Here is a 25,614-nt window from a genome sequence, read left to right on the forward strand (position 1 = left end):
ACTTTAATAGCTGCAGTTTAACATCTTCCTAAGCTACAGTTCAAATAGCAAGTATTCCACCACAGTTTATAGACCCTGCACGTACAACTTACCTTCTTTATGCCATATACAGTAGAAAAATACTGACCAAATATTTCTGCCTTTCTGCACTGACAGAATTTTTATTTGCTCATATTTCCATCTACCAGTGATTTGATGTTGTAAGAGTTAACAGATGTTTGCTCATATTGTTATTTACATTTTCTATTCACTGTTGCCTTCTCTATTTTCTGCTCTACTAAGCTGTCATTTGGAGAACTGAAACAAAAAAACACGTTCAAAAAACTATTTGTGGATCATTCCTGTCATCAAACGTGATGCCCATAGCCTGATATGATGATCCTTTGTCAGGATGAGGACAAATATTGAACTTGCCTATGCTGATAAGGCACTTTAAACAAATTGGTATTTTTATGCACATTGTCACATAGCTTTCAGAAATTCAAATGAGGTTTTTGAACTGGGAGCATGGCCTCTTCAGTACAGGTCACTCACAAGAAAGTTCTCCACATTAGCACGTTTTTTTGGGTTTTTTTTGCTTTTTAGTTACAGAGCTTGGTATTCTGTTCTCTAGAGCAATTCTGTGGTCTTTCACAATCCTCTCAGCTCATTCTAGTGACCCAAATGAATCTAAAATTATTTTCTTCAAAGCTGCCAGTGAATTGGAAAAAGACCTCATATTTTTTTTAATGAATGAGAGGGCAACTCCCAGTTACTGACAGTCACTCCTTCCTAAACAGACTGTAACAAATTTACTAGGCATTACAACAGAGTAAACTTTCTCTAAATTTCAGCAGTATTCATTGCCATTCATTATTCACCACTATGACCCATGATCTTGACATTGCCTTCTCCCATGCACATCCCTTGACCTTAACAATAACAGCGACAAGAACCTTCCTACCAGCAGGCCTCTTAAGTGAGCAGCTTCAAAAACAGAGACTAAGACGACTTCCCAGATCAGAAATGAATGTAATCTTAACACCTATACACACTATCATAAGATACATTACCTAACTTTACTTAAGTAAGCACTGGTGAAATTACAATTGTAAATTGTTAAAATTACAATTACAAACAAAAAACTCTAACTTTGCTGCTTATGCAATTCCAGCATTTAGTAATGGATAGGTACTAAATTTCTTTTCTCATATTCTTTCAAGTCTGGATCATTTTTTGTTCACAGTGTGATATTTTCTACAAGCACATATCTGTCCTGCTTTTTTTGTCATTCTGGTGTTGACTTGGTTGCCCTGTGTCCTAATAGACCCATTTCTCTTCTTCTAAGGCAGCGCACGAAAGATGACCAGTACAAGATAAAAGGCTGTTCCTTTTTTAAACAGTGATTTATTTCCAGAATTTATCTGTCCTCTGTTTAACTAATGGACAAGGAACACATCCAAGAAGACCACAAAGACCACATGTTCCTCTAACTGTGCAACAATTGTCAGCCACATTTTGGATAATGCTTTGCTGTTAGGGTTGATACGTACTGCTAATGCTATGGTGACTTTGTCTTTGGACTTCAGAGAACTAACCTGTTGTGGAGCCTTACCTCCATAATGACAGCATGATGTTGACTACTTGTCCCAAGGAGAACATTCATTCCTATCAAATTTTCAAAACATCCAAGGATGACTGCTTGATTCTCAAAAGGCCTGGCCATAAAACAATCCAAACTATTTAGCTGAATGGATTCTGAGATATATTTTCAAGTTTCCAATCAGACAACACAATAGCAACTGGATACTTACACTACATCGAGGACCTTTTTGCCTTGTTAATAAATACATCTCCTGTCCTCTGATATCTGGTGTTAGAAATTGTCATGGGTTTATTTTGACTCCTGCTTAGCTTCTTTTTGTGGTTACTTTCTCCAGCTCTGGGATCAAGGGTGATAGTGGTGACAACTCAAGAGGGCAACAATCTCATGCTTTCTCTTTGGTTGCATACAGCCAGACCTTGACCCTCCAATCCAAGGACCTCTCCTGGTACACAGCAAAAGTTGGTGTACAGGTACTGCTTATTGGCTTTGAGCAAGAAACAAGCCCCTACTTCAACTAGCTGGTGTTCTAATCCCAGCATGCTTCTCCCATTTATCACTTAGTGAATAATTTATTCACTAAACTCTACCTCCTGCTCAGCTTCATTAGAAGGAAATAATTATCCAGTCACAACTTCCAATGATAAAATTAATCATGTACTCAAGAAACTCACACACAGTTCATGATGAAATGGATTCCAACGTGGCTTTTTTCTGGGATCTCCATCTCTGTCACACCACTCACAAAAAGCACAGATAACAGATGGTCTAAACCTACCTCTCCAGGACTCCTTTTAACTCAGACCAACAGGACACAATAATATACTCGCCAAAATAATCCTCTCTGTCCTGCCTGTGGCCACAGTAAGACTGTATCCAGAAAATAAATTAACCACATGATTGCATCCATTCCTAGCCTGGAGAGCTATCCAACATGCCCAGGAGACATTGTGAAATAGGGATCATTTTTCTTCATCGGTGTCCAATATTTTTTCTTAAACTGGAATAAAGGGAACATCAATCCAAATTCATGGCATTTCCTTCTAATGCCTTGTCAAGGTTTCCATATTAGACACTTCTCCGAACAGTTCCATGAAAGGGAAAACAATTGAAACCATTTGTTTATCTTGGGTAAATCAGAGTTTTTCCCCTAAGTTATATGCTAAGACGTTAAGAGTTCACCCTCAATCTGTGGAGAATATTTGGGGCAGGAGCTGAAATGTAAGCAGTGACGAGAACACAAACTAAATGAGGAAAACATGCTTTCTTCTCAATGTTATCAGCAGAGAAGAACTAAAAGAATGTGATACAGCCTCAGCTTCAGCAGATTGCTAGGCCAGGTAGAAAGGGTGATGAGGAAGGAGAAAAGCAAACAAAGCAAACTTTGCTCTCAGCAAGTGCCTTTCAAACAGATATGAACAAAGAGAAAATGTATCATTTAAACTATCACTGGAAAATTAACTGATTTTAAAATTTACTTGAGGATTAATTGCAACTCTGCAATTAGAAAGGGTATGTCAATATATTAGAAAAAAAAAAAACAAAACTAGCAGCAAATTTGGAAGTACACATTAGAGAGATTTCAAAAAAGCCCTCATTTTTCTCTCCTTTGTGTGTTATTTTTGCTTGCCAATCCTATTATTTTTTATTTTTCCTTTATAAAGATGCAAGCCAAATTATCAAATATTCAAAAACCTACTGGTAAAGGACTTTTTTGTTGATTCCTGGTTTGGTTTTTTTGCTTGTTTGTTTGTTTTGGTTTGGTTTTTTTTGTGCATGCGTGCGTGTGTGTGTTTTTGAAAAGCAAAAGTAAATGAGATATTTAACTTTTCCCCACTTCTTCTCAAACACCATGAGTCACAGCAGTTCAGTGAGCCCACAAAAATGACTCATTGCAGAGCTAAAATGCCACAAGGCTAGCACAGTGGGAGAAACAAGCATACCATCCATGCATAAAAGAGCTGCCTGGAGATAAAACTAAATGTTTCTCCCTCTTCTAAAAACAGAAAAATGTTAGAAGCAACTCCTATCAAGGGGGGAAAAGTCCTGGCTTTTCAAAATCCTAGGGTGCTACTTATCCATGAAAGCACAGAGCAAGCATGCCATTAAACCAGAAAGGCTGCAGCAAATGGAAACAAAATGTTATTCAGCCAAGATATTACCTCATAGGAGATTAGTCAGTAGTCTACTATGAAAGTAAGAGAGAGTTTTTTCTTGGACTCTTCCTTCCTAACAGTAAGTGGATGCCAGCTTGAACTGGATCTCAGGCATCTCAGTGGTTAGCCCAGTTCTGCTTTTTTAGGATGCTCATTTTGGTAGAACTAGTGTTTATCACCATTAGCAACAGCAAACTTCTTTTCTTCTTTAAAAACAAAAACATAATCCTTTAAAATTGCAAGTTCTTGTTATAATTTTCAACCTACTTGAGCCTGTTGCCCTGCGACTATTTTACTCTTGCTCTTTTGCTTAACCTATTGCAAAACTATCAAAAGCTTCAGCCCTCCCACTTCACAGCAACCCCTGGATACCAGAACAAAGCACAGCAGCTCCTGCGAAGAACTTGCCCTGGCCCAAGCCAAGGGAAGCATTAGTAACCAACTGCTGTTTTGCAGTTCACCAAGAGCCAATCCCCAGGCTTTCTGCTGAGATGCAAAGGCAATCTTATTTCTCATGCTAATAATTTGCAACAAAATCTACTCCAAACATATAATTAAATAGAAGAGTAACTTTTGACCCAACCAGTGAGCAGAACAGCAGAAGTATTCCCTATAATTAGACAACTGCTAACTGTAGAGCCATGAATGTGAGACCAATTTGAAAGAAAGCTGACAACCTTCTAACATTTCCTTTGTGTTTCAGCAAGAGAATACTCTTCAAATCATGAGTAACTTTGCATGAATGCTCATGAGAAGGCACTCAACTAAAAGAGTAGACCAAGTCATTACATAAAATGGCATATGTCCTTCTTTCTTTTTCCAAGTTCTAGAGGAAAATTCCACTTTTCAGTGAGCAGACCTAACTGCATTACTCAATGCACTGACAAGCTTTCTAGAAAGTTGTACATGCTGCAGGATCTGACTTGCAGTTTCTGTGAATCAGAGGTACAAAAGAGAATTACTAGCAGAGGATTCACAGGCTGAATTTAGAGGTCCAAGCACTGCAGTAAAAGGCCAAATTGGACTGGGTCCTGGGCAGTCTGATCTAGTGCATCAGAAGGTTGGTTCTGGATGATATTTAAGGTTCCTTCCAATCCAAGCCATTCTGTGATTCTACAATCCAATAAGCATAACTTAAAATCACAGAACAGTTTGGGTTGGAAAGGACCTTAAAGTTCCAACCTCACTGCAACGGGAACCACTAGGTCAGATTGCACACGGCCCCATCCAACCAGACCTTGAACACTTCCAGGGATGGGGAATTCACAGATCCTCTGGACAACCTGTTCCAGTGCCTCACATGCTCTGAGTGAATAATTTCTTCCTTAAGTCTAATCTAATCTTTTTCAGCTTAAAGTCATTATCCAAAGGCTTTGATAAAGCTTTCTAGTAAGCCCCCTTTAGGTAGTGAAAGGCTGCACAACCAGCACAGTCAGCTTCAGGCTGAGCAATCCCAACTCTCAGTTTGTCTACACAGCAGATGTGCTTCAGCCCCCTAGGCCAGGCTATGAAAAATGTAGGCAAACTGGGAAAAAAAGAGATATAGCAAAGAGCCATCCACATCCCAAATAAGAACTTTGACCACTGAGCAGAAAGTTATGTGTGCAATATTGTGCACGTTATGAGAATTTCAGGGGGATTAAACATCACAGGAAGACCAGGTAATACCAGTTTGTGACTCCTCCAGGCTCTTCAGCTAAGCAATGCAGTACTGTCACATCTAAGGTAGCTCTACATGTGTACTTAAGCAGAATCAGGGGAAGAGCTTAAAGGTGTAACATCAAGGCAACATCTTAAAGGATTGCTGGATTTTAGGCAAACAGGTGTCAGAATGTATGCCTACAACATGCAGTGGGGTAACATAATTGACAGAACTGAGTAAGTTGCAACACTCACACAATGCCAATGTCACGAGGAAATACAGTGCTCAAGGATAGATGCTTGTGAGGTGGGACACCATCTTGAGTAGTCAAGCATAGTCTTACAGCTATAAATCTTCTGCAAAAGGTGAAGGCAAAGCTAGAAACTGAACTATGTCATGCACAGGAGTGTCACCAGTCTTCCCTTCTGAAAATCATCTAAGTAATCTATTTTCATTGTACCTGAATATAAATATAGAGATGCATATGTACATACAGATAAACATACTATGCTACATACATTATTTTACAAAGATGTCCAAAAGACACTGAAAACAAGTAAGTTTTATGAATGGATCCTTGTTCTTTGTGAGAACTACTACCAGCCCATATATCTATTCCACTAATAGAGACATCCATTTCTGTATTTTAAGTATGATATTTCTGACTCCTAGTAATTTCAGTTTTGATTCAACAAGGAAAGCACTCATTTCAGCTGGTAAAGATTTCAGATTCTTCAGGGTCCAATGCTTTTTCTTAATTTTCAAAGTAGCAAGCACAGTAAAACCAACAGGCTGTTATTTTGCTCTGCTGTGTCAATCAAATGAGCCTGTTGAATGTACTTCACTCGTGTATTTCCTCTCAGCATCAATTGGAAATAAGGTTTCTACTACATATTTACAAAAGCTGTATTATCTGTCTCTCACTGGAGAGAAAGCCCCATAAAGCAAAGGGGCATGTAAAGTCTCTTCCAAAATGAGTTGCACTGGAATTTGCCTAAATGTGAGAAGATTGTGTTTTTGCTTTGTTCTCTTTACTACTCAAAGATGACTTGACTACTAGTGACCACAGTTCCTTTGCTAGACAGTTTCCTTCTGACTAGTATGATATATTTCAGCAGTAGGAGTTCCTCTTCACCATAGTACAGCAATAATCTTAATATCTACCCTTTTATAAATGTCCTCACTGTGAATGAGGCATAGGCCCTGTGAGTCAGGAAATTAGTAATTCACCTTCATTTAAAGCTGAAAAACTTACTGCAGAAAGAGATGACTACAATTCAGAGCAAGTAGGAGTAACTTTACATGCCAATACATGCATTTAGAGAAATTTATTTTCTCCTATTCTCCTATTTCTAGGAGTCTTTGTCAAGAGCCAGAAGCAAACATCAGCTGAAAATCACTTGCAGCATCCCTAACAGAATCCTTTTACTTCAGTGCAGTACTATTTATGGCACTATAGTGCAGGAAACTTTCCATGGCTGTTCCAGGAAACCTGGCAGTGGGGACTACCAGAGGTACTTTAAAAGAGTGAAAGAAAGAAAGTATACAGACTTTTGCTTTATAATAACTCAAAGTAGTTATCTGGTATGGTAATTACGATGACTTTAAGATTGCTTTAAAACATATGCAGAATGCATTAAGAAAACAATATTTATTCTGAAATAGATTTTAAAACATCCTTTTGTTTAATACTTGTACACAGGCCTCATGACTAATGCTAAGTAAGCTGCATGCAATTAAATACCTTCTTGTTAAACATGCTGGTTTCACACGAATTAGCACACCGTGTCTTTCAAAAACCAATGTCTGTACTTCACCACAATATCAAATGGCCATGACTTTCACATTCAGGAAAAAAAAAAATAATCAAAAGTATGGAAAAAAACAGAAATGCAAAAAAAAAAAAAAAAAAAAGGATTGTAAAGAAACATGTAACGGCTGAGAAAGAATAAATAGATCCGTCGTGGAGTAATATTTAAATATTCATTGAAAAAACTTGCTGAACTCCTTTAATTCTTGAAAACTCTGCCCCAGTTACAGTAGGCGACTGAATTATTCAAGGCTATCAGATACATTCACTTACCTGCTCTGTCTCAACAAAGTTAGACACATGTCCATCATCATTGACCCCTCGAATGTGAAACCGGGCACCAGCAGCTCGCTCACAGCTGATCCGAGAGATAAGGCAGGCTTTTGCCTTCTTGTGGGAAGCATAAACAGTGCGAATATCCACTACACCACAGATCACTTTCAGCAACCAGTCTGAACAGTTCACCTGGTAGTGTTTGAAGGGAACATGCAATAGCTGGTTCCTGCAAAGTTCAACAACATACAGAACTGTTACTCAATAAAGTAAGGCAGGCATGGATCCCATCACTCAACAATCACTAATTTAAGCAATTTATATTTTGTGACCTCTTTTCTGTTGCAGTTTCACCTTATCTAAAATGAAGAAATATCAGGAGAAAATCCTTGTGTACTAACATGGTAGAAAAAAGCATCTCAAATTTTAATAGTATGCTACTGTCACATACACTCTGCCCCTCTGGCTTATAAATTCAGGTGCAAATGTTGCTTCTTCTAGCTCAAGAAATACATAAATATTGAGCAGTATTTTTCTTAAATTACAGTGCTGTTAAACTAATTACTTTTTGAACAGTGCTGCCTAGACCTTAACAAACGCTACAGGATGAAGGTCCATTTTAAATCCCAGCAAGATTTTCAGGAAAACTCCAAGCAGAAACTGGACCTGTAAGTCAATGGAGATGTCACAAAAAGTGCTATTAAAATTTAGAAGAATGGGTGTTTTAACCTTCAATTTATTTTAAGACCAACAACCCAAGAAACCTATCATGCCTGGTTAGCAGTGATGCTAGTCTCCTCTATTGTGACCTTTTCCTCATTCCATTTTTCAAAATGTGACTTTTATCACAGATGAAGGCAGAGAAAATCCCTCACGTGATCATTTATTGCTCCACAGCAGATCTCTTCAAGAATTATTACATCTACAGAAAAACCCTGAAGGATTATATTTCTGGAGTACAACATCTCTCTGAATAGTTGGCAAGACAATCTTACATTTTTTAACTGATATGCAACTGAAAAAACTCCAAAACAATTTGAGGTATATCCCTTTCACCTTCTTTTCCTAGCTCTACTCAAAGAGGTAGTTTGAGTGAGGACTCAGGCAAATTCCAGTACTTTTTTTGTTGTTGTTTCAGTTCAATTAACAAATGAGTTGCATGGCTTTTAATTAAGCTTGTCTGAAGCTTTTTTAACATTTCCCATATCACATAAATGCCTCAAGGTAAATTTTCTTTGGAGCATTTTTTTGTGCTAAATGTGATGTCGTCACCATTCATCATTGTTCTACGTGTTCATTGTTCTACATTGTTCATGAAGGGGTTCTACATTGGAACCCCTTCATGAGCTACCACTGGATTAGCCAGAAACAGGAAAGGATATTCAGAAGGTTCAAACGCTTATTTTCCAAGAGCTTCAAAAGATGATACAGGTAAAAAAAGGTTACTTTAAAAATTTTTTTATATACATATATATATGTATATTTCTTTTTTAAATGAGGAGATACTGCCACCTTCAGAGTTTCTACACTGGAACACAGCTCATTTGTATATTGTATCAGACTTGACATGCTTAGAGAGATTTTTGAGCTTTTCTGATTTTGCATGATTAGGAAAGTCGAAAGCAAGTTTTACATATCTCCCTTCTGAGCGAAAATGGCAACTCTAACCTTTATAATTTGAAATAACATAATAGCTAGAAAGGCTATTCAGACTGAATGAACTGCTGTCTCATGTTTATCAGCCACTATGAATTGTTTTGCCTATTTTATATTCACCTACTTCAAGCCACAAGGCGTATTGAGGCCACAACCTCATTTATCTCCAGTACAACTATGTTTCCTATATATCTTTCTGTGTAAAACAAACAAAAAAAAACAAAATCATAAACACTGCCAGAATTTGTAAAGAAAGTCTGTCTTTATGGTGAACCCACCTAACTGATATAAAACCCAACACTTGCGTTTTCCTTTCCACTCAATTGATATTTTCAACAAGAAATACTTGTACTTTGTTTTATAGGCACAGTTAGGATTGCAGAGCAATGGATCACTGGAGTCTCCTGTGCAACATTTACACTGAGATGCAAACATATTAATATTGATGTTTTCAACACAAAAACTAGGGCACTTATTGAAGGATTAAACTACAGTCTCTAAACTCATACATTTTTAAGACTTATAAGATATGTCAGCACAGATGACGTGATTTATGAAAAGTTCAAACAGAGGTTAATGTCAGACAAATGTTAAAGCAAATTATTACTGCAGGGGAAACTATTCGTAACTTGCAGAGGAGGATTTCTGTAGTTTGAACAATAAACCTTATTTCTGCTGTGCTTTTAAGACATTTCCAGATATTAGAATTGCATTTCACTATCAGATTAATTTTAATTAAATGAAAGTTACTTTCTTGACCCTGCTTTACAATGAATTCACTAAGGCCACAGGTCATGTAAAAGGATGTGACAATGAAAGGTGGCACATCTGGAACACACATGTTCATTTGTTGCTGAGGATGTCTGACCTGTAACATACAGATGGGGCTGACAGTAGACTTGGGTACAAACATGCAGTACTAACCAGAAGAACCAGTTACCGGATTCATAGAGGTTATCACCCTGCTTCTGAGCTCGCACAGTCAGGTCAAAGTTTGAGCCTGCATTAGGCCAGGAGAAATAGAACATCCCAGAGTTCAGTATTTTCCTCAAGGCAGTTACACGCTCCTCTTCCTTTGTTTCTTCCTGGAGAGGACAGAAATCTGTTGCAGTAATTTTGTAAACTTCAGCGTCCAGGATTTTTCCCACCGACGTACAGCCCGTCACCAGGACCAGAAAGTGCAGCCGAGCGTTACCTAGAAGGCGATAGTTACAGAAGTGTTACAGAAGGACACAGCTATTTCGTTTCCTTCCATCATGTGTAATGCTGACAGGGCTCCAGCAGAGGACAGCACCTTTGCTTCAGGAAAGAAAAGCAAACCACAAGCACATCATCCATGTCCATTTGCATTTCTGAGTTCCTTTTGACTGTAGGTAAGTGAGTAAAATTGCATAATAATCCTCAATATTTATACATATCCACCCTCTTCTGTACCAGATTAAATTTCCCCCTCTTAGTTCATGAAGTGCAATGAGCTATCTGTCACATCACTACTCAAAAACAAGTTTCATCCCCCGGAGAACATACATTTTTCACTGGATTTGAATCAAGGAAAGATAGAACACTGGTCATTTGTCAGATTAAGGACATTCTTTGCTGCAGGTTTTTCAAAAGAATTCAGAATTTTAAAGTTACTGAGCCTACAAAGGTTTCTGCTGAAGCTGGCTGTGTTCAACTGTTCAGAAAGATTCTGTATTACCAGTTCTCAAGATTTACTTCTTTTGGATCACCAAAACAGAGTGTACACTATTAGATGACACCCTCAAACACTGTTAGAAATTACTCTATCTCTCACAGTTGTGGAGGGGCTGAGACCATGAAGCAGCTGAACTCAAGGGCCCCAAAACTCAAGGATAAATTTTGACGCTCTTTAGTACACAGAGCAATTTCAACCTCTCTAAAATGTTCACCCTCTCTAAAATGATAAAGTAATTAAGCAGCAGCGTAACAATTGTTCTGAAAATGCTGGTTCTGCCTGGAAGAAACTCATTCATTTAAATTGGCCTCTTATGGAGGCAACGTCATCCTACTAAATAAGGTTAGTAAGAAAAGGTAGAAGCCAAGGTAAGCCAAGATTTACTGCTCTGCTAAAGCAGAAACAACAGCTGACCTGCTAATAGCCTGTCACCGGGCCCTATTTAGCTAAGAGTTTGGTGACAATCTGGCACAGCAAAGTTTCAAACAGCAAAAGTAAACACTTTAGAATCAGAATAGTTCAGGTTGAAAAAGACCTTAAAGATCAAGTCCAACCACAACTTAAGCATACTACCTTAACTCTAACAACCCTCCTTTAAATCATGTCCCTGAGCACCGCATCCAAATGGATGTTAAACACATCCAGGGATGGTGACTCAACCAGCTCCCTAGGGAGCCTATTCCAGTGCTTAACAAGCCTTTCTGTAAAGAAGTGTTTCCTGATATCCAACCTAAACTTACCCTGGTGCAACTTGAGGCCATTTCACCTTTCAGATATTGGAAGAGAGGAATAAGGTCTCCCCTCAGCCTCCTTTCCCCCAGACTAAACAGCCCCAGTTCCTTCAGTCTCTCCTCCTAGGGCATATTCTCCAAGCCCTTCACAAGCCTTGTTGCCCTTCTTTGGACCTGCTCCAGCATCTCAGTGTCCTTTCTATACTGAGGTGCCCAAAACTGAACACAGTACTCGATGTGAGGTCTCATCAGTACCAAGTACAGGGGCAGGATTACTTTTCTAGGTCTGCTCACCACACCATTCCTGATACAAGCCAGGATGCCGTTGGCCTTCTTGGCAACCTGGGCACACTGCTGGCTCATATTCAGCTGACTGTCCATCAGTACACCAAGGTCCCTGTCTGTCAGGCAGCTTTCCAGCCACTCCTCCCCAAGTCTGTAGAGTTGCCTGGGGTCGTTGTGACTACAATTGCAGGACCCAACCAACTTAGCAGGACTGCTCTTTAATTGTCCACAGTGGCCCGGCATTCAGAAATGCAGACAAGTTCTTTTGCAACAACTAGCTTGCTCCTGCAATGTCAGCAGAGCCCTTGCTTTCAGATCACTAGTAAGCCACAAAAACTGGAGTTGGAGCTGGCTTTCAGCAGGGCTACAGTATTTGTGTAGGCACAGGGGACTGAGATGGCAGGACAAGGTGGGAGATACGATTTTATTCATTCTGCTGTGTTCTGCTGACTTCAGTATTGCATAAAGGCCAGCGTAGGTGGTATTTACTAAAAAGAAAAACAAACAACTGTTCATCACATTTCTTTCTGTAACAAGGGTATGCTGTGTTCTCCTCCTTGAGTGTTCTACAGCACATTTTCTGCACTTTTGTAGACAACGCTGTAGGGGAGGACTACAAATACTTATAATTTGAAAGTTTATTAATTCTTTGCACATGAATGTGAATAGTTATAGAAGATTAAGAGTAGAAGATGACATCAGTTATCACCATGGTAGTTTATACCCAACTAAATTCTGATTTGCAACCTCCAGAAGAACCAAGGGTCAGCTGTCTTGCAGGAAAGCTGATAGCTTCTGTGACTTTGGTAAAATTCTGCAACACTAATCAGCTCAGAGTGAACTCAATTCATGACAATTTGAAAGCAGTGCATAGAAACGCTGTTAATATACGCCTTACTATCAATCAAGTTTCAGAGATAGAAAATAATTAGTGACAGGTTCAGAGAGCTGGCTGGCTCAGATGCTGAGGCAAGGAGTACAAGCACTGCCCCAGTCTTCAGCAACCTTTCCCATAGTGCCTGGGGCACTCTGTGCTGTCTGGGTGACGAAGATCCTTGCCTGATGTTGCCTGATGGGTGTGCCACTCTTGTCTCCTTGCAATATCCTAATGACAGTGCTCACGCCTGTGCCCTGCCCTATCCTCACCCACAGCATGGATGTAGCCACAGGGTTTGGAGCATCAAGAGGGCTCTGAGCAACCCCTCACATTCCTAGAGCCTCACGCAACAAAATTAAGGCTTAAATTAAACCAAAAGATTATACAGCTATTCACCTCTCAATTATGTCTCCGTTAAAATCTAAGAAATTATTCACCACTAAGCTATGCAGCTATACACAGCAGAACACGTTTCTCCACGTTTCCCTCATTGACAGGAATATCAGTTTTTATTTGGGAATCTCTTCTTTCAATCCCAAATCTATTTGCTCACATTGTCTCGACCTCACGTCTCTCTTTTGATGCAGGCTGCTTACGATTTTAAATAAAATGATTACTATATTGATCAAGCTTGTGATGGAAATGATAACTGAGCTACCTGCACTTGATCTTTTAGTTAGGCATTTTCTCAGCTTGAAAATGCCAATTCAAAGGAAAAAAACATAAGTGTTACATCTCCAAATAGTACCACATTTGGCAGAAGCCTAACATTACCAGCCTCAGGACACTTCTGCTTGTTTGTCAGTCGCTGACACTTAACCACTTAACATGGAAACAGATGTACCAAGCACAAACACACTGCTAGAAATTGCTTTGACTGCTTCCCTCAGGACAGATGTTGCTGTTACTGGCACATGCAACTTTTATAAAAACCAAATTTTAAATTGACTTTCTCCACTTCTAAGACTTGCAGATGCTACGTCCTTTGGTAACTGTTCATTTGGTGGAAGAAAAATAACATTTTTAGCTGACAGGAATTTACTCAGAGGTTCTTTTTGTTCCTCCGCAATTTATTTTTATTATACAGCAATTCCTACAAAAGAATGTGAGAAGCTGCATTCCTGGCTTCCTAAACCCTCCCCCACAGAAAATCTCCTGTTCTCAACACAACTTAGAATTTCTGACAGTACAGGCATTTGTGAAGCCACAGCATGAGAAAGTGAGGATTTTTTTGTAATAAAATTGTTTTTGCTGAGCTAACTCTGAAAATACCACAGTGCTAATGAAATAGAGAAAGCTGAAACGCAGACATTCCTTAATGTCTTCATCCTTAACTACTTCATTAGTTCCTGCAGCTTTAACTTTTCAAAACCACAGCTCACTATCATTTCCAATACTGTAATTATAATAAAAATATTGTTACTTTTTTAAAATTTGCAGTGAAACTGTTCCCATGCAAATAGCATTTAAAGTACCATGCTAGACGGGTCACCACAAAAATATATCATACAGTCCAGTCAAATCCACCTGGCAGCAGCATTATGAGGAACACTATGAGGCTACTGCCTTTGAAACAAGCTTAACAGTATTCAGAGTATTTATATTTGTTTTGATCAAAACATCTATAGCTAAATGGATTTAAAAAAAAACAAAAACATGAAAACAAGCAACACCTAAAGTCAATAAATGAGCAGTCAAGCCAAAACCAAAGTTATGTCCTCTCTGGAGGTCCTTGCACATCTGGAATAGGAGAACAAAGTCCAGTCTTATTTCTTAAAATAGGAGCCCACAGCTGTTATCACACACACACCAAAACAAAACAAAAAAAAAGTAACTGGTAGAGATACAATGGGAGGAAAATTACACTAGTTTGTCCTTGATGTCAGTGCACCCTGCAGTAACAGAAAGTATGCTGCATTCAGCTGGCAGCTGCAAAGTGAATGATAAATGGGAACAGCACTAAGGTTGATTAAAAGCATCCCAGAAAACAGCAAACTTCTTTCCTATGGTGTGATCGGGGCTCCAGGTGTGGCACTCACCCTCATTCTGTATCCATAGCCACATCAGCTTGCTGAGCCCTCACAACAAGAAAGTCTTTTCTTTCTTTCTTTCTTTCTTTCTTCCTTTCTTCCTTTCTTCCTTTCTTTCCTCTTCTAAAGTTTCACAAATAATGTGGTGTACAATTCTACTTTGAGAGCAGCCATAAGGAGAAGGATTTGGGGCAGCCATTTGAAGAAAAATTCAACATGAGCCAGCAAAGTGCGCTTGCAGCCCAGAAGGGCAACCGCATCCTCGGTTGCATCAATAGAGGTGTGACCAGCAGGTCAAGGGAGGTGATTCTGTTCCTCTACTCTGACTCATGAGACTCCATGTTGAGCACTGTGTCCAGCCAACACAAGGACATGGACCCAGAGGGTCCAGAGGAGGGCCACAAAGATAATCAGAGGAATGGAGCACCTCCCCTGTGAGGGAAGTAGGAGGCTGGGGCTATTCAGTGTGGAGAAGAGAAGGTTTCAGGGAGACCTTATAGTGGCCTTTCAGTACCTGGAGTGGGCGTAGAGGATAACCAGGGAGGAACTTTTTATAAAGGTAGGTAGCAACAGGATGAGGGGAAATGGTTTTAAATTGGAAGAGGGTACACTTAGACTAGATATTAGCAGGAAAATCTTTACTGGGAGGGTGGTGAGACACTGGATAGATGAGCCCAGAGAGGCTGCGGATGTCCCCTCCCTGAAAGCATTCAAAGACCAAGCTGGATAGGGCTCTGAGCAACCTAGTCTAGAGGGAGGTGTCCCTGCCCAAAGCAGGGGGGTTGGAACTAGATGTTCTTAAAGGTCCTTACCAACCCAAACCATCCTATGAAAGTGATTTAAGAACATTAAGAACTGCAATAGAATATCACAAATGTAGAAATCTCTAATTTCCTCGCAGTTTTTTTTTTTTTCTGAATAAACATTTGAGTGAAAAGTGAAGTGTTTCTTACGAGATCATTATTTTGCCCCATTACAACTATAAATCATCACAATAGTCTGTAAAGAACCCTTTAGAAGAAATGTTAGAAATGCATTGTTCCCAGCAATATGTGCTGAATGCCCTATTCATTAAGTTGTACCAGATAGGCAGAGGAGGAAGAACTTTCTGGCAGAGAAACAAGACAAAAATAACTTCTGTTCCTATTTGTTTTTTAAAAGCTCTTGTGAAGCCAACTACTTTAATGGAATTTCAGCAAGCCTGCTGCAGGAAATGCAGTTCTGTTACGTCACACCTATAATGAGCTGCAGTTTCTGTATTTAACCTGTCTCCTTGACTCACGACAGTTGTTTCCCCTGTATTCTGTGGGATGACTTCAGAGGTGCCTGTTAGGTGATACTGTTTAAAAAAGGCAATATTCAATTCTGACTTTGTACTTTTAACTTAAATATTCCACATAAAATCACCTTTTAAAAATGAGTTCAGTCCAGTTTTTGATCACTCTCCATTCCAATATTCATGCTATTTCCTCATATTCCCTCAGCACGTTCCACTTCCACAGCATTTTATCTCCTCACATAGCTCTACTTCACTTTATAGTCTACTAAAAAAAAAAGTCAAAGGTATTATTGCCTCTCATCTTTCTTCAAAATTAGCAATAGAGTGTAGCAGATGATCTGGTTCTAAGCAGCTAGCTGAATATCTCCAGTGAAATCTGTATCAGAATCACAGAAAGAAATTAAGTCTTTCAAATGACGTTTTTAGCCTCAAAGATGTTCTTTCACTTCTAAACACAATTATATATTAGGAAATGTACTTTGTTGACCTCTTTGCCTTTGAAAATTCTTCCTTTAGGCTGTCAAACAAACACACTGCATGTACAAGCATAAGAGTATATACAGACAAATGATGTCCGAGCACCTCCCTAAATACAGCAGCTGTACTAAACTACGTAAACTACATGACGATGATGTCAGAACACTAACTTTATATCCACCCTCCTTCCTGACATCACAACGTCTAAACCAAACACTGCAAAACCAGCTCATTGCTGAAAATGTATTTGCTGCAGCAAGATCTTTTTTGGTAGCAAAGTCTTGGATGAGATACAGCTCAGAAACACAGTACAATTCATTCTGCTGCCATCTATGTCACAAAAGAAAGCAGAACTTAGTGAGTCATGTTAACAGACAGAAGTACATAGAAGTGAATGTTATCACTGATGGGAAACATTAACTTTGTGAGTCAGCTTCACATATTTCATCTTTTTTTTTTTTGAAAAGCATGATCTACTCTGGCAGGCATACAATGTGATTTATTTGGATTCCTAAGTAACGATATTTACAGATTAATTAAAGTGCTCAGAGACATCTTTTCATGTCTCGAAAGAATCTCCCCTTCTGCTCTACAGATAGACTCTTTTAATATCCCAATGGAATGCACTTTTTAAAATATTTTCAGTTAATTTATTACTTATGATCTACACATTTTCAACAGTAAGCAAAAAAAAATAGTGACGCTCCTGATCACTGATGGGCAGTGAGGAGCTGGCCAATTATGCTCATGTTTGCAGTTGCAGATATTTAAAAAAAAAAAGTTATATTGCATGCCTTTCTAGTGTTAATCTTTTATATACGGGAAAGCTAAAGGGATGAAGGCATACTTACACATCAAATGGAAAATATGAGACAGGAAAAAAAAAGGGCTACCTTTTTACTGAAATAGCAGGTGAAATAGCAGGCAGGCAATCCTCTTTGCTTTTTAAAACACGCTTAGCAGCAGACAATGTTTGCTTACCTTTGCTTACCATTACAGCATGACCCTCCTGACTTTTCACTCAATCACAATTAGGAGTTGGCCTCCAGTATGAACCTTTTTTAATCCAATTACCAACAAAATTTTTAACAGTGCTTTCCAAAGGAAATCCTGTACCAGTACTTGTAATTTAACACTAGAACAAGACAAAGGAGCAGTGATAGAGCTTAGAGAGGAAAAGCCTCACACTTTACAGGCGCTGAAGCAGATGTTCAAGAAGTAAGGACACGGGGAGCAGAGAAATAAAAAGGAGAAAATAAGGTTGAGTGTATTTTATACCCCAGCTGAAATTAATTTCTTTCTAATATGAAGCCAGATAAGAAACTTTTAATGAAAGATATGAAGTTTTTAATATGAAACCAGATATATTTAGTTTCCATCATGTACAAGAAACTCATCTGTAACCTGAAGAGCTTGACCACATTCCTTTACTATTACAGCAGGTTTAATTAGACTCCTATGAGGAAAAACAGGTCCAAGTGCCAAGAAAAAAAACAATCACAAGCCCTCCATTTTTAATTGCATTAACAAATGGATATAAATCTTTATAAAAATGCATAATTAATTCCACAAGAAACGCAACAAACAAAAAGCCCGCGTTCATTTGAAGAGCCTAGACAGACATAGAGTTTTAAATGCTGACACATAAATCTTTTGGATTGCAGCCACCTCTTCTGATCAATCCCACATCACATTCCAAGAGCCATAAAATGGCAAGTGAACTACAAAAAGATACACTTTATGTACTGATTTAAATAAGGCAGTGCTCATGTCACTGTTGTCTTTGACAGATTCCTTGATCAAGCACCAAGCTGTATGGAAATCAATACTGTCATCCCCTCAAGTCAAAAGTAAGGCTTACATTAAGAAGACCATGGGAGCAAAGCTTATGCTGTATTCCTTAATGAGCACAGATAGGGTTGGAACTGTACAATGCTTTAATATCATCAAGCTTTTGTTTTAATGCATCCTATTCATCAGTAGATGTGAATTCTGCTTTGCAAAATACTGTTACCTTCAAATCAATTATAGAAGTCCTCTTCCTAAAACAGGCTGTTTCCATTAAAATTCCTGTGGGCAGTATAATAGCAAGTCCTGTGCTAAATCAAAATTCCCAAACTGTACCAAAATTGAAAGTAGTGATAATAAATATTCCTTACATTACTACCAATATTAGTTAAAAGCCTGAAGTTAAAGGCTTGCTTCTAAAAATCTTTATCCATAACAATTTCCCAATTAAAGGCAATTGGGCATTACAGAAAGGATAGGACTGTAGGACTGCAGTCTCAAATAATCATAATTTTTTACTGTTTAAATACAAACCTTCATAAATAAAAAATAAAAAAATAAGAAAACAGAATTTGCCTTAAAGAAATGTGGTAGAAAAAAAAAAAAAAAAAAAAGACTATCATCTTCAGGCAGTTAAAACAGACAAAACAAAACAAAACAAAAAAATCCAAAATTCTTGGGCTATCACTTAACAGTATGCTTTTGGCACAGCATAAAAAAGCAGCAGATCTTTTCCAGACTACAGATAACAGACTGCAATTAGCTTTCACATGCTAAGTGGAGAACTTGAGCCATTTGGCACTACAGCATGCCAGTGTTGTCTGGACATTTTTATAATCTCAATCATACAGACAGTCACTTACCAGATTTAAGCTGAAGCTCTCCTAAGCAGCCATAAGCATCCATGAGTTTTTCATATTGTCCTTTAATTGCATCCTTTTCTTCTGGAGCTGAGAAGCAAAATGAAAGACAGCAAACCTTAATTTTAAGATTGCTATAGTCTACAGCAATCCACCCCTGTTGATCTCATTCAGAAAGCAAAACCACACAGATAGCCCTAAAACCTTATAAGAGCACAGTCATTAAAAAGAGATGGGACAAAAGTGCACAGCCTTTCCACATGCCATCTGAAAAGAAAGAAAGGGGCACTCTGCCCTTCTAGAAAATATGATCATTAGTAATGCTGTAGTTCTACAGTGGAGGTGTTAGCAGATGCCACATCAGTTTCAGAATTCATAAAGGAACGTATAGGCACATTTGAACTTCACTGTTCCGAACTAACAGCAAAAGAAAAACCCAAACACGATTGTCTGAACATAAGCTAAAATACAATCTATCTTTTTTGACATACAAAAAGAGATGGATTCTGTTTCCAGATTCTGGCAGTCTAATTTTGAACAGAATTGGGATTTTTTTATAGGAGATAAGGGAGATAACACAATTCAATGCAGACACACATCAGATGTTGATTTCAAGAGAAACTGAGCTCATACCTTAATAGAAAAAGAATTAGCTGTTTAAAAAGAAATAAATAAGAGAATCAGATACTGTTGCTAGACTTGTGTATTTCTGCATTAATTGATCCCAATGGGCACAAGCATTAAGCCAGAACATGGTCAAACATGTCCCTGATACCTTAATGCAAAGATAATTTCCTGAACCAGCAGGTACGTATTTCCCAACGAGGAGCAAACAGCCTCCTGAATGAGTAAAACAGTAACCCTCAAATGCCCATTTACTTCTTGACCACGGATGAACAGATACATGGCACTTTCAGAAGTTAGCTAATACTTCAAAATCTTCTGCTACTAGTAAGCTTCAGCAATTGAAAAAAGAATCTAAAACCTTCTGGCCTAACAAGGACAAACTGAGCTGCCTGCGATGGATGACAGAAGGAAAAGAAGCAGACTTTTCTTTATAAACTTGAAGATGCAAGGAGCTCAGAGAGAAGCATGGGAATCTCTTCCATTTGCACAATTCCTGTAAATTGCTGAAGAGGCAACTCTTACGAACAAAATCAAAACATATTTATCTCAGTTTTAGCATCTGTCACAAATAAGGAAAAATTGTTAATTTTTTTCTGAATTCTATTTTTGCCACCAGACTTTCACAATGTATCTATTTTGCTTTCTTACAAACACTGAGTGAATCACAAGAAAACAGTAAAATGTTGATACCACAAACACCAATGAAATAAAACGTAAGCAATAGAAAGAATAAAGAGATTTCTTTTGGGCAATGTGAACCTCTAGGCAGCAACAGTCCAAGTATTCTGTTATAGTACTTGTTTAGGACTGGGCCCCTCAAAACAAAAACCAAACAAAAAACACCAAAGCAAACTTATGCAAAAATTAAAAACAAACAAACAAACAAACAAAAACAAGTTTAGGTAGAATATAACAATGTTATATATATATATGAATAGATGTATGTATATCATAAAATCACAGAATCCTTAGGTTCAAAGGGACCTTTAAAGGCCATCCAGTTCAACTCCCCTGCAATGAACAGGGACACCACAGCTACATCAGGTTGTCCAGAGCCTGATCCACCCTCACCTTGAGAGCCTCCAGAGACGGGGCATCAAACACATCTCTAGCCAACCTGTTCAAGTGCCTCACCATCCCCACTGCAAGCGACTTTTTCCTTATATTTAACCTAAATCTACCCTCTTTAAGCATGAAGCCATTTCCCCCTATTCTATTGCACAGACCCTGAAAAAGAGTCTGTCCCCTTCCTTTCTGTAGCTCCCCTTTATGTATTGAAAGGCTGCCATCAGACCACCTCAGAGCCTTCTCTTCTCTGAACAGCCCCAGCTCTTTCTAAACAGTGTTAAGCCTTCCTCATGTATTAAGAGAAAAAGATTTTAGAAAATTGATGTCTCACTTCACATCATCTCTAGTACCTAGGAAGAAGCAGCAACAACACACTGGTATCCTCTTACTTTCTTCTCTGCCTTAGAACTTGGTTTTTGTTACATTTAAAAGAAAAAAGGAAAAAACATAAACAGAATTCTTACTCTAAATATTCTACCTTCAGAAAGAAAGAGGGAGTGACAGAAATAAGGAGAAATTCTGATCTCAGACTGAGGCAGAACCTTACAACTTGCAGGCAAGGCACATCCTGGAAGCACTTAAGCAGCGCAATACTAACAGTGAGAAGCAGTGAGAAGAAGTATCTGTAACACATACAGAAGCCACAGAAGTTTCCTAGGCAGTGGCAGCAGACATCAGCTCCTGGCATGGGACATCTCCATGTGCACAGACCTGGGCTTTGCCAACAGCAGTAGAGGAACACTCTTGCTTCTGGGCAGACCATAAGACTGAACATTTGCCAGCATGGCAGCAGCACCTGGGGTTTCAGAATCAAAGGAGCCACCTAAAATTGAGGAGCACCTCCAACACAAAGCTGCAGGAGGATGCTGGGCTGTGCTGCCTCTCTTTCTCACCAGACAACAACTTCCCCAAAACTTCTATCGTACAGCAGATTCTGATACTTATTCTAGAAGACATTTAGATTCATGAAACCAAAGCAGGGACAAAATGCTTCTTCCCTGACCAGTTCCATGCACTCTGGATACAGCTCGCTCCTCAGGCCAAGAAGAAACAAACCCAGCCAACACATCTGTGCCATATGAACACATAAGCTGGGAGGCCAGAGTATTGTAGTGTGTGGAGACCAAATTTTTGTGAGGAAAAGCATCTATCTGTTATAGATACTGCAGGCTCCTATCCCACTGCACTCCTCGGCTATATTCTGAGACAATGCCATGCTGCTTGAGATAGGGACCTGCTGTCCCAAAGAAACTGATACAATGAAAGGATGACCAGAGTGTGACTTTACAAGGACACTGCAGAGGGTCTGAGTCAATTTCATATCTTATTACTAGAAATAATTATTTGCAAACCTTCAACATTTCTTATTGACATCTCACCACCAAACCTTATATTAAGACTATTGGCTAGCAATGTGAGGACACAAAAGGGTTGGAAAGCAAGCAACTTGAAAAAAAAAGAAACAAAAAACAAAGTGCTATTGGATAAAGAGCAGAGCTAAAGGGAAAAATTACTACAGAATTCTAAAGTACTGCTGATATGCAGGGCGAATATAAAACACATAGAACAAGATTGAATAATATTGTAAATACCATCTTAGTAGAAACATTTGACAGCTAGCTACATCCAAATACACAGCACTTTCCTAATCAGTAACATGACAATCATTGCCGTGTTTTCCACTTAAAGTTCTTCATGTCCGAGTTTTTATTGTGTAAGAGCTTTCTCAAAGCTCTGAAATGCAGAAGCTGTAAGTGCTGTGTACTTTAAAATCTAGGATGAAGAATGGGCGTGTAACTACATTCTGCCCACAAGTAAAATCCTTTCTTTCTCAAGAAAGGTGGAAAATATATGTATATACATACAGTTAATAAAAGGAGGTGCAAAATATATGTATATACATAGAGTTAATAAAAGGAGGTGCTACAGAAGCTGATGAAATTCACCATGAGGTTGTGTTTCTTGGGGAACAAGCTGACTTTCCCAAACACACAGTGCATTTGTTTGGTGTTTAACAATGGCTTCAGGTAGCAGAGAGTACATCTAGTAATTATCAAACTCCTCTAAAGCTTCCCAGTAGTATTTTTTAGCAATCTATCCTTCCACTAAACATATAATTGAGTACCCACCCTTCTGCACTAATTACAACTGTGTTGTGTGTTCGTAAGAGCTTTATAGAATTGCACACTGCATGCATTCCTCACGATCTTTAATACTATTTAGAAGCTTCTGATGTAAATAATATGTAAGGTTAGCACGTTAGCTGAAATTCTCAACTCTTGTGAAACAAGAGGGGCGCAATAATTCAACAAAACCAAATTATAATAAATTCTATCAAAAGTGAGCTATTTCAAAGCAGAAAATATTTCAGAGCCATGCAAAAAAAGACATACTACTATCCAAGGGTGGCTTCCTGCTTACAAAAGCTGCACATTTGATGTAATGTCTAGCAGCAATTGGCCAGGTGCACGCAGCTTCCTTAATTCAAATTGTGACCACCAGACTTCACCAGGAACCACCATGGCTGCCAGCCCTGTAGTGCCCAAAAAGCCCAGTGACTGCAGGAAGGCACCTCAAGGTCCAACATCAAGGGCAGACACACCTTCAACTTTCAGGTAAACCACAGAAAGAGCTCTTCAAGAAGGTGAGAGGCCGGGTTACGGATTCTGGCTCTCCTCTTAAGTCTGATTCTGGAAGTATTTAGATACTTGCTTAACAGCTGCAGAAATACTTCAGAATACACAAGTACATGTTTGCAGAGTTGTTGGATTCATGTGATGGGGGCTTTATTTGTGCTTTTTCTAGTATTTTGGTGAAAGAGGTGTGAAGTTTTACACAAAAGAGCAAATATATAATTAAACAAATTTCATATACAAAAAATCTGATAAAAATACATATACTAGCATCTTAACATAGAAATACATCCAGCATCTGGCATTATATGAGTGAAGATAAATGACATGCTTACAACGCTTGTTTTTTCAAACAAACCTGAAGCACTTTGTTGTATTGTCATTTACATTCATAACCTTTTGTTGCTAAAAACTTCCTGTTCACATCCAGTTCAAGCTACACAGATGTTACACAAGCCAGGCTGTATCCTCAAAAACATCATGCAATACGGGGTTGGGAGAAGGTCAGAGTTCCAGTTGACAATCTGGATACTCAAAATTTTAAGCAATATATTCACCAGCTTTCTACAGAAAAGAGTTTTTTTCTGCTTGAAAACATGACGAAGTGGCAGCTGGAGAAGTTCATCCACCAGCTTTTTACATAATAGGAATCATTCTTTTCCAGTAAGGAATCATGTTTTCATACTTGTAACTGTGGATATGGATATATTCACTCACAGTAAAGGAATGGACTCAGAAGACCACTAGGTTTGTACCAGCCACTCCTGTGGTCAGCAGGCAGCCAAGAACATAAAGGAGAAGTTCCTAAGTCATTTCTCTGGAGCTTGACCATCATCTTTATGTGGTTAATGTTATATATTATATATAGTCATACAAAGACACAAACAGCACAGCCAACATCAGCAAGGCTTCTGTCAGACTCCTTCCACTACAAAAGGTTTGTATGAATCCACAGACGAGAGAAGTTTGAACACCATGAAACCTCAGAAAATTTTATGAAACATTGTATCTTATTTAAAAGCTTTAGGAATGCAAATACAATAAGGAGAGGAGATACATAAATAGTGAGGCATATGAGTAAAACAAGCCATGCTGTTGGGCTCACTGTTTCTGATAGTGTGTAGCATACAGTAATACATTCACAGTATGTTTGCACAATTACTCGTGCTTTATTTCCATAGCCTCGCTCAATGACGTATTTGTAGACAGAATTACAAATCCAATGGCAGATGGTGAATGTGCACACAGTAGCATCTGGCCTCGCATTCCTCCCACTGCCAGACTCAGCCCCAGCTTCACCTGCGCTTGAAGCCGCTGAGGTGGCACAGAGCTTCTCCACCATCTAACTGTGCCCATCCACTCCAGTCAGGCTCACCTCCCAGATCTCTGAGTGACAGTCTGGAGAAAAAAAACTCCGGACACATCTGCAAAGCATGCACTTTATCAACTCTGAATTTTGGTATTTTCAAAACACTGTGACCAGTTAGGATCCATTCTGATGGGTGCTTTAACATCTTTTAATAATGGCAGTTTCAGAATCAAACCACTTACAAAAGTTTTTAACTGTCTGTAACTGTATGTCCTTTGGCCCTGCCCTTGCAAAAATACATTTTTGTGATGAATTGCAGAAGCTGAGCATTCCTATTGACATCATTTCATTTCTATAATAAAGTTAGAAAACTATATTTGCAGCTCTATGGCTTTAGTATGCAGCTCACTTCACCTACAAAGTGTTAAAACTACCGCGTTAAAAGTAGTGACAGCACTTCTATCTACATTCCCTCTCACGTAAGCAAAGGCTTCTGAACCAGTGACAATTTTTCCTGTAACTCTCTTCCATGGCAGAAGTTAATTACTGATATTCTAGTTCAGTGAACTCCTGGAGACATTCTTTCATGCTGTTAAACTCAAAGCAGAGAGTCTTACCCCCCACCCTACAGTCATGAGAAAAAGAGGGAAAAAACTACTCTCTTTGAAAGTGCTGCTTGAATTTCTGCTAGAACAGAAAATTGTGTGACTCTTATATTGCTTCACTATCCAGAAAAAGGAGTTGTGATAAGGCAGTTAGTTCTCCCACTGTGATTTTTGATTCCTCGACCTTTACAAAAGTTTCTCAAGTTAGACTTCATTTACAACCTGAATCT

At 38.7% G+C, this 25,614-nt stretch overlaps 1 protein-coding gene across 4 annotated transcripts in view; it reads right to left on the reverse strand.

Annotated features, from left to right (window-relative positions):
* The window catches only part of SYNJ2 (synaptojanin 2), a 68,717-nt gene that overhangs the window by 37,642 nt on the left and 5,461 nt on the right, over nt 1–25,614 (reverse strand). For 3 of the 4 annotated variants that reach the window (XM_052672143.1, XM_052672052.1, XM_052671978.1), the window contains exons 2-4: nt 19,146–19,232; nt 10,044–10,314; nt 7,464–7,692 (exon numbers count right to left, since the gene is read on the reverse strand). In XM_052672143.1, coding sequence (XP_052528103.1) covers nt 7,464–7,692; nt 10,044–10,314; nt 19,146–19,188 — 543 coding nt within the window. In that variant the 5' untranslated portion in view covers nt 19,189–19,232. Of the gene's footprint in view, nt 1–7,463; nt 7,693–10,043; nt 10,315–19,145; nt 19,233–25,614 lie in introns of those variants that run through there. The other variant, XM_052672222.1, reaches the window with a different exon arrangement.

This window comes from Tympanuchus pallidicinctus, unplaced genomic scaffold (assembly GCF_026119805.1).
Source record: "Tympanuchus pallidicinctus isolate F22 unplaced genomic scaffold, pur_lepc_1.0 scaffold1, whole genome shotgun sequence".
NCBI classification, from domain to species: domain Eukaryota; kingdom Metazoa; phylum Chordata; class Aves; order Galliformes; family Phasianidae; genus Tympanuchus; species Tympanuchus pallidicinctus.